Source organism: Diadema antillarum, unplaced genomic scaffold (assembly GCF_040938485.1).
Source record: "Diadema antillarum isolate AM-2024a unplaced genomic scaffold, OU_Dant_1.0 seq00001489_RagTag, whole genome shotgun sequence".
Lineage (NCBI taxonomy): Eukaryota > Metazoa > Echinodermata > Echinoidea > Diadematoida > Diadematidae > Diadema > Diadema antillarum.
Genome location: NW_027272228.1, coordinates 362,313 through 372,710, shown reverse-complemented (window position 1 = coordinate 372,710; position 10,398 = coordinate 362,313). Strand labels below are relative to the sequence as shown.

The 10,398-nt window shown below is 36.8% G+C and overlaps 1 protein-coding gene across 1 annotated transcript; it reads left to right on the top strand.

Moving 5' to 3' along the window:
* Nucleotides 1-1,343: 1,343 nt before the first annotated feature.
* On the top strand, nucleotides 1,344-9,304 carry LOC139710012 (synapsin-like; the record flags this gene model as incomplete). The annotated part of the gene is made up of 4 exons (XM_071621964.1): nucleotides 1,344-1,418; nucleotides 6,997-7,099; nucleotides 7,743-7,855; nucleotides 8,998-9,304. Coding segments are annotated over 4 exons (598 nt in total), but the record flags the coding sequence as incomplete, so codon positions are not given.
* Between the last annotated feature and the right edge of the window lie 1,094 nt (nucleotides 9,305-10,398).

Genomic DNA, 10,398 nt, shown 5'->3' with positions numbered 1-10,398 from the left:
AAAAATGGTAGTAATTTCACCTCAAGGGCAATATGAATTTGTTTGTGGAATGGTCAACTTGCAGAACACTTGCCACTTCATGTTGCCTAGTGAGGAGATTGTTAAACGAAGGACCTGTTTGATTCTTTACACCACCTCAAGTAGAGATCTGTAGATGCATTTTAATGAAATTGAGGATATGCAAGGTGCTACTTTCATGTAATAATGCAAGTCATTGTGAAATGTTGCCAGTTATGTAGTATGCTTGTATGCATCTGGATAAAAAGGGTTTCCTCTCTCCTCCCTCCCCTTTATTGATTTATTATTCATCACTTTATCTATATTATGTGTCTATCAATTCATCTTTGGTTGCAATTTTTATTCTCTGGTCTATGAAATGAAAATTAACATAATCTTCTATATACCTCATTCAACCTTTACACGGAAAAAAACAACACTACAAACATCTAACTGTAACAAGCATTTTAGGAAAAAATAGAAAGATGAACACAGAATGATTGCAGATACAACATTGCAAGTTCAAATTTCATGCAATGAGAAATGAGAAGCTTGAAGGAAAAGAAGAGATTGAACTTGACATTCAGAATTACAAACTAACACAAGAGGAAGGGGAAAGCAGGAAAAGAATTATAAACTGACAACAGAAAGGCAGGATTACTTCTGTAAAAGGAGAATGAAACAAAGAATTAGGTGTCACCGGTTGTCAGGGTCCCCACAGGGTCATGGTCTCAAGAGAAAAAGATGACGAAAAGCATGTGTCTTCAACACAATACCAAGACAAGGAGAATGAATCTAGAACATGCTGTCTTGAAAATGAAACTTTCTGCCACAGAACATTTGATCATACCAAATGAATATAATGTGTTTTAGTTGTGTGCTTTAATAAATTACTTACTTTAGTGGGGGTTGAATTTCAACCCGTTGAGGATGAGTCCCAAGTATACTCGGGCAAGTGTCTATGAGAAATGTATGTTGTAGTAAAATCAGCCCATCCTCAATGGGTTAAAAATAAAAAGGGTTCATTATTTCAAAGGCTAGTTAAGTAAAAAAAAAAATATAATCATTATAAGCTTCATTATTCCAAAGGTTTGTTAATCCAAAAATGAAATATGGTTTGTAAATCAAAAAAAAAAATGATTGAATAAAAAAGGTGCTAACAAGCCTTTTGATTTACAAACTTTTTTACTTTCAAATTAACAAACTTTTAGAATAACAAAACTTATTTCCGTTTGGCTGAATGAACCTTTGGAATAATGAACCGCAACTGCATTTTGGACCTTGCTGTTCAAAGTTTTTCAATTAAAAAACGTTTCATGTAACATTTAATTTCTTGTCAAATCCAGGAGGACCTCCATATCTGGCAACTGGAAGGCAAACACAGGATCATCTGTGGTTGAACAGATTGCTATGACAGATAGGTGAGTGTTATGTCTTCCTCATCACTGCATTTAGGTTTTATTTTTGCAACTTTTGTGTCCCAACAGAGATTTGTGACATTAACAACACAAATAAGGTATTGCCAGCTGTCACACAAATGCAGTGTCTATTATATCTTTGATGGGAAATCGTTAGCTTGCTTTTTAGAAGGGATAGATATATTTAAAAATAGTGTTAACATTAGGCATGCATTTGCTGCTATTACATTAAATTTTCTGTGCATTCCTTGAAGGGGCTTTCTCACTGTCTGAGAGATTCCCTTTTTCTATTGACTGGGGTTATGATGATTTGAAAACAAAGCAAAAGAAATCCCTAGGAAATATTTAAACGATGTTTCTTAAAGTAACAAAAAGCCCCCATCTTTAAAAGTTATGGAATATATATGAAACAGGTGATTTCACACACACAGAAAAAAAAATACTCATCAAATATTTTGAAAAATATGAAGTCCATACCCTGATTGAATGTTTGCCCATTTACTTAACATTTTCCCATGTGACCTTTTGACGGTTTGTCGCGGCAGTCACATTCAATAAGCCAGCAAATTATCTCGCCTGTCTATGTGTCATCAACAAGCGTAAGACCAGACAGCCAGTAAGTTGTGTAATTCCAGCCACATGATGACCTTTCCATGACCCCACTGTTGTTCTTCTTCTGACGACCCAACAGACATGGAGTTAGACTAAAGAGTCGCACTTCTAAAAACTATGGTTCAGACATCTAGGTCTGATATTAAATTACTTACAGAGAGGACGACACCAGTGTCACAAACTATCAGATGCAACACTGGTAAAGTAAGCTTATACTTGTCTGCGATTTTAGGCAGAGGGATAAAAACGATCGCTACACTCTGTACAGTAGAAACAGAAAATGACACACTATGACAAAGAAAAAAAAAGAAAAAATGGCTGACATATTTTTGTATATGCTTGTATTTTTCATGTGACTTTTTTCTGCGCATTCACTGTAAACTGATTCTTTTTTTTTGTCATTAGCCACTGGGATTGCATCCATGTCTAGCAGTTAAAGGACAAGTTCACCTTCATAAACATAAGGATTGAGCGATTGTAGCAATATTAGTAGAACACATCATTGAAAGTTTGAGGAAAATCGGACAATCCGTTCAAAAGTTATGAATTTTTGAAGTTTTTGTGCAGTAACCGCTGGATGAGAAGACTACTGCAGTGTATGAATAACTCAGATGTCACATGCGTACAACAATATAAGGAAAATATAAAGAGAGTTTCACAAAATTTCATCTTTTGAAAAAAAGTACACATTCCCTTGACTCGTTACCGACATATGTTGTGGATAATATTATTCCCCCTGCCTTCAGAAAGAGACAAGTCAAGTGGTCTTTTATTATGCGAAAAAAAGTGAAAATATGTTGAATTTTCTTTACATTTTCTTTATACTGTTGTACGCATATGACTCACAAGCTGCAGTAGTCTCCTCATCCAGCGGTTCTAACACAAAAATTTTAAAAATTCATAACTTTTGCATCGATTGTCCAATTTCCCTCAAACTTTCACTGATGTGTTCTACTTATATTGCTGCATTTTCCCAATCCTTATGTTTATGAAGGTGAACCTGTCCTTTAAAACTTTGTTTGAGGGTGAAAGTTCAATCATGGTTATGTAATAGTCCATTGAAGTATAAAACCTGGGTGACACTGTGCAAAGTGTATTGGAATTTGGAAATCTTGCAGGGAACAAGTCAAGATTATTTTCCACATAGTTTTGATGACTGTCCATAATTCTTTAATGATAGCATGCAAGTCATTGCAGGTGAAAAGTTGTTTTTTAATCGTATTTTGATTCATATTTCTATCTCACTTTACAAGGAGTGCTATGTGCAGGTCTCTCGGTCATTTTCTTTGCCGAACTTTGACTAAGCGTTATTCCCAAAAAAAGTTACCAAAAGCTAGCACATGTCATTTGCTCCTATGGGTATGTATGGGTGTGGGCTGTGTTTGAGAAGTATTGGTAAATCTTATAGAACAATTTCAAATATGTTAATCTCTATTAGTCATACGGTGTATCTTTATGTGAGTTCTCTTTACAAGCTTACTTCTGCATACAAAATCAACTTTTTAGATATGAAAAAAAAAGAAACAAAGCATTGTGATATTTTAAGAATAGTTTCCCAAAATAATACATAGACGTCTAGCTGTGACGCATCGCCGTGGCGCAACACGGCATATATTATCGCCTGTCACTATTGAATTACAAGTGTGCAAGTGATTACAGAAAGTGTTATTCAGAGAGCAGAATTTAGACCGCCTACTGGAGGGTGTTAATTTACCATCTCTGAGTCATTTTGTAGGCTACTCTGCCCTTCTGTCCCCGACCAAGCGCTGCGCGGTACTAGGTGTGCAACCTGCTGAGAATGGTTGAGTCATACAGCGACACAAGTCCCCCGTCCCCCTTGAGATTTCTAGTCCTGTTCATAAGATACAGAATCCACAATTACCCACCTCCAACCTTTACTATTTCAACATGATCTCATGTCAACCTTTCACCCATTTTTTCTCTCTATCCTTCACTCTTCTCCTTTTTTTTCTGTTCATCTTTCATTTTGTTTGTCTTCATTTCTCTTTCTCTGTGGTACCATAAAGATGAAGGACAGTATACACAGCTGCCCATTGTTCACTATCGCTTCTTATCAGGTATTCTTTGGGGGATTTTTTTTTTTTACATGTAGACAACCAATCACTTGTAGGTTTCTCACAACTTTTTGCTTCTTTAGGTGTGTTCAGCAGATATTCTTGAATATCTACCATCAAAATCATCTAGCTTGTTACTTTAAACCTTCTGCGACAGTCAGAACATTTTTTGACAATTTGCATTTGCTCAAACATAATGCCTTTCATCACTAATTATGCTTCTTTACAAAATGTACACTTGCCACATCTAATAAGCTGTGGTGTTTTCAGGACTCTCACATTTGTTGTAGTTACAGCTGACAAGTTTGACCATGTGAAGTGTACACATTTAAGCTTAAACATTCTTTGGCGATGTGATGTGAAACTTGACATTTGGAACATCTTGCCTTTCTGCTCTCGCTTTCTGTCACTTTTTGTAGTACTACCTTGCCTGTTCAGAGCAAGTTAAATCAAAGATATGAAATAGCTCTCCTTTATTTGTAGATCCAGATGCAGTCAGCAGGAGCGATCTTCCATTTCTTTTCTTTTTACTCTGCTCTCTCTCGCTCGCTCTCTTTCTTTCTCATCTCTCTGGTCTGTCTTAGTCTTCTCCAATGGTCCCTTGATATTGCGTCCCTCGTCAAAACGTACGACTGGCTCACTGCCAGCGTGGCCGTCCAGGGTCCATCCACTCCGAGCGCTTCTAGGATAATGACAGAATCCTACCCATTATCTTAGACCGTCCCTTGATGTACGCAGCTTGGACGCATGCCACAACTTACTACTACACCTTGCAGTCTGCCATTCTGTTCACTGAACGTTCTCCCTCTCAGTCTGGATCACTTTGATGCTTTCTTTTGTTTTCATAACACGTCGGTGAAAGACTAGTTGAGCCTGATAATAAAGAGCCAATCATTTTCTGTTGTAAAAAAAAAAGAAAGCATAATTAACAGTCATATTTTAACCCCCCCCCCCAAAAAAAAAGAAAAATGCAACATGGTCTCAGTACCACGTGAAATGCTTATATTAAATGGTCTGAATAAACAGTCACAGTAATTGGTCATAGTGTAATCATACAACTAATGCAGCTGTGATCAAAATTGTTATATTGCCAGCAGTCATGTCACATCAGGTAATATAATTCCAAAATTTGGCAATGTACTGACGGGGCTAGAATGAAATAATGTGTGTTTATGTAGACCAGCAAAGAATTGTTTCTTTGTCTATCATTTTAAATGTAACACTACGAAACAGTCAAATGTGGGTTATATTGTCCCCTGAAGACAAAAATCTCTTTCAACGCTGTGCTCTGCGGGAGAATATAAACCCTTGGAGAAAATATAACTCCCACAGGGATGTGAAGTATTATATTACACCTCTAAAGGGGAATATTTGTGACCCGCTACAACAAAAGGATCCTAAAGTCGCTGACGGCTGAGCCAAGAAAATTGAGTTTAAAGTCACATCATCAAAATTGGTCAAAGCAATCAGATTTCTGTTTTTGGCATAATTTTGCAGTCCAATGTTTTGTCTATCATCTGCCAAAGTTTCGAAGCTTGATTTTGAAAGGAAAGGCAAGAAATCAGCATTTTTCTGAGCCATGATTTTCCAACTTTCAACGTAACAGAAACATGTCCAAAGATTTGGATTTAGCGCCGCAGCTAGACTCCACCCTTAGCAACGAGGGAGTGATCTTATTGGTCAGTGCGTGGCATCATGATTACTGATTGGTTGCACGTAGAGCGCTGGCACTAAGCTTGAATGAACATCGAGGAGGTCGCTAGGAGCATACCTTCTATTGTCAAGCAGTGAAAACTGTCTCACCTCCCCTTGATCATGATAGCGTCGGAAGGAAAAACTTTGGAGGCATTTTTCTCGAAACTCTGATTTCCTCAACCACTTGACATGCGCTAACAAAATCATCGATATCTCCGTAACCGAGCACTTCTATGAGTTGTGCTATATATGAAATTAAAGTAGAAGAGTAAGGGAATAATGTCATGCCATTTTCATAAAATTTTCATCACCCGACTTTCGGATCTTTTTGTTGTAGTGGGTCACATTTGTATAATATCCCATTGCTTTGCTTCCTACAAAGTCTGTTCTGCTCACCTCTTGTTTATTCTCTATCCAAATGTTCCATTTTTCTTTATGCGTGGGTTCTGCTCCTTTATTTTCACTTTTTCTTTCGATATGAACAATCAGAGAGCAGATAATGTGTATCACCCACAATTTTTCAACATGAACAATTTTCTTCTTCAACTAAAGTCAGATTTGTGAAGATCCTCAACTTTATAGCGATATATGTAACATTAAACTTTGATATTTGTGACCAGCTGTCATTGGTGATAGAAAAATTCAAAATGTATCATTATCACTTTTATTTGAAAGGGCTTTGCAGTTGAGGCTCTGCTAAAACTTGCTGATTCACTGTGTATTTGGTACATTTTACATCAAGCATATTTTGATATTTATCCCAAAGTAGTCACACTATTGATGATCCTGTTTGACAACTGTCCCAATGTTTTCATGTTATGTTTTGGTTTTGGCTTTTTGTGTGTGTATGCCTCATGGGTGGAAAGTATAGAAAAATCACAGTTTAAGTAAACATACAATACATGTATATATACTGTGAAAAAGCTGCTAAACACACTTTATCATATATCCCAAAACGTCATATTTTGTGGAAAGAAGAATGACAACTTCGCCAATAGTTAAAAGAAATAAAAACTTCATACAGTTGAACCAGGATATACAATATTTTCATGTCTGTGAAGAAACCAACCTTGAGTGATATTCTGAAAGTTTTTGATGCAAAGTCACACCTGTGATGTAAATGAAGCTGCAGCATATAGTTGGTTGTTGTTGGTTCATAATCTACCATTAAAATATGACTACTCATTCCCTCCCTCTAGATTCAAACTGTGGGTAGATGAATGTGCCACACTCTTTGGCGGAATGGATATAGTCACAGTGGAGGCCATTCACACCAAGGACGGGAAGGACTTTATCATCGAGGTAAACACAGGATCCTATATCTACGAGGTCATGGTTAACCTCAACGGATTAATGACAGTGATGCTATGGCCAAGATTGTTGTAGTGGTAGCATTAGATCACGTTTCAATAACCTTGAATAATGTTATATTACGCTGCGTGCTGTCCTAGCATTATCAGTGCAGAGTATGGTGAATTTGCTTTTATATTGTTGTTTTTAATTTAGGTTTTTTTTTTTTTCACAACTCTTAGTTTTTGATAATTGATGTGTTGGTATAAAGTTGCTTGGGATCAAGAAGGGGCTTACAGGACTGAAATTTAGGTGATCAAGAGAAGATTTATTTTTGTTACTCTTATGACATCAAGTGAGAAATTTCTAGGATATGCTGCAATAATTGAGCAATGAATTCCTACTGTAGCTGAATGTTCTTCAATTTCATGGTTTTCTATAACGTCAGACAATACACATGGCATTTAATAATCACTATGAAAGTTTAGATTACCAAATCTTTACAGTATTTTTTTTTCTTTATGTGTGATATCCAACTGTGAAATATCTTAGAAATGATTTCAAGGAAGAATGTTGATTTGAATAGGATATTATAGAATTAAATTCACACACATATATGTGACCTCTGACCTCTTTAACTTTGACCTATACCCAGGTCAATGACTCCTCCATGTCCTTGATGGGAGAGAATCAGGAGGAGGACAGAAAGTTGATAGCGGACCTCGTCATCCAGAAGATGCACGCCACTCTCATCCGCAGCTCCATCAAGTAATTCAGCATCTCCCTTCTTGTTTTACCTCTTCCTTGTAATTTAACAACTATGATTTTTGTTTTTGTTTTTGTTTTTTAACACAAATATTGGTGTTGTTGATTGCTTATGAAGTTGAAATTAATGTCCACAACATAATTTAATGTAGAATTAGTTGGAGAGGGTGCAGTAAAAGAGGGGGGGGGAATAATACTGAAGACCATGTGTGCTTGAACTTCATTACTTAGATGTCTGCATGAAATACATCTTTTTTTAATATGAAAAGCAAGGTCTCATAACTGATTTGTTTGTCTTTCAGTCATTTTATCAAATACCTTCAGGATATGAATTGTCTGTCTTTCTGTCTTTTTGTTGTTGTTCTTGTTGTTCACCACAGGCAAAATAATTGGGGAAATATATAATAATATTTCTGTAGTCATTATTTCTCTAGGCTCTACATACAGAATAACTTACATAGTTGATAAAAAGTAATCATGATAAAGCTACATGTATAAAAATTTTTTCTTGGGCAATATTACTGGCCATTGAAATGTTTAGACCCTGTCAAGTATAGTTGACAACATTCTCCTCTGTAAAGTCAAGAGTGAAAAACAAAAAGGTAAATGTGAGAAAACCTTGAGGAAATTTGTCCTTTATTTCGAATCAGTTAAAGGGCGGGTACAGTTCTGGTTGAGGTGAAGATTTAGGTTTTAACGTTTTGTGAGATATTCAGAAACCACTCTATGAGATGTCAAAGAGCATGCGGTTCTAAGGGGTATCAAAAGTTTATTCGATGAAAATCGGTTTTGAAATGGCTGAGATATCCAAAAACAATGTGAAACAAAGAGATACTAATAAAGTTGAGGCATGTCGCCTTTTATTATTAGCACTTTTTTGGATATCTCAGCCATTTGAAAACGAATTTTCATCAAATAAATGTTAAATCCTTCTTAAAATTACACGCTCTTTCATATTTCATAAGAGGCTTTTCATTATCTCACTTAGAAATGTTCAAAACATGAATCCCTACCTCAACCAGTACTGTACAGTCCCTTTAAATGAGTCGATTTCATATACCATCATCAGCAAAGTGACAATATTGTGATGACTGCATCTTCCATAAATTCTCTCTCTTTCTCTCTTCCTTCCATGTTTCTTCCAGTGCCAAGTCCAACTCCTCCCTGTTACTAAGCACCAGTCCCAATATGCTGACATCCCGCTCCGCCCCCCACTCCCCTTCCTCCACCTCCCCTGCCATGACCCCGCTGAAGGCCCCGCCCGTTTCCAACAACCTCACGCCCAACAGCATCAAATCCTCCGCGGCCGGCAGTCTAGCATCGATGTCGACGTCGAACGCCACTGCCGGGGGATCGCAGGCCTCCTCGTCAGCCAGGGTGACCCCCACAGAGGAAGAGGACACGTTCAAGAATCTAAAGAAGACATTTGCAAGCATCTTTGGAGATTTGTGATCGCACAGCATCCTCCTGTTTATGTGTTCCTCTTTCTGGCAAAAATGAAATACTTGAAAATAATAAATTTTCAATGTTTTGTGTTTTTCTCAAGTTAGGAGCTCTCACTCTATAATTGTATGCCATTGGTCATTTTTCCTTTAGAAATAAATCTGTAACTACAAACTTAACACAATTGTTGTGACCCCAGTAGTTGGCATATGTGAGAAATCGTGACAGTTTTCTTCTATTTTCAAAGGGATTTACATTGTACCTTAAAGTGGGAAGCTTCATCGCTGTCATATAAAAAAAGTGGCAGCCTGGTGAACAAAGTTATGGCATGTAGATGGAGAAGTTACATAGCTATGTCAGTATCAGTGTTAAGTGCAATATGGTGTCTTTGCATTTGACTGTGACTCCTTTCTGCAGTTCTCTGCATTTATTAAGTGTTTAAAAAATCACTCAAAATAATGTTTTTTCTCTTTTTTGGGGGGGATGTTGATGACTCTGACAGGTTAAGAGTTTGTCGATGTCCATTGTGATATGCAGTGAGGAGGGTCAAGGAAAAGACAAATGTTTCAACCATGGAAAAGTGATAATTTTGAATATGATTTCAGTGCATAGTAAAGAGTACCAAGCAAGTCTAGATCAAGTAACCTGGGGCAGTGGTTTGGAGTAATGCCCACATATCATGGTAGTTGATACACTGAAATTTAGATGGTCATGGCTCTCTTTCAATCTGATTAACCCCTTGAAGACTAGTCCAGAGTATACTTGGACAGGTGTCTGTGCATGGGAAATGTGTTTTATAACAAAATCAGCTTGTTTTCCACGAGTTCAGCATGATTTTGTAATTGTTTTCTGCTGTATTGCTACTGCTTTCTTTTACTTGTATTAAAGAGAATTGTTTCATCTGGGTTGAATTTTCTCTAAAGAATATCACAGATATCAAGGGCTCAGATAAATGCATGCATATGTATTATTTTCTAAACTTTGGAAGCGACATGTTTTGAAGTTGTATGCAATGAACAAGAATAGCATAGAAGAGAAAAATTTGGTGCCTACTGCCATATGATGATTTGAAAAATTGGGGTGATTTTCAATAGTGAGTGGCT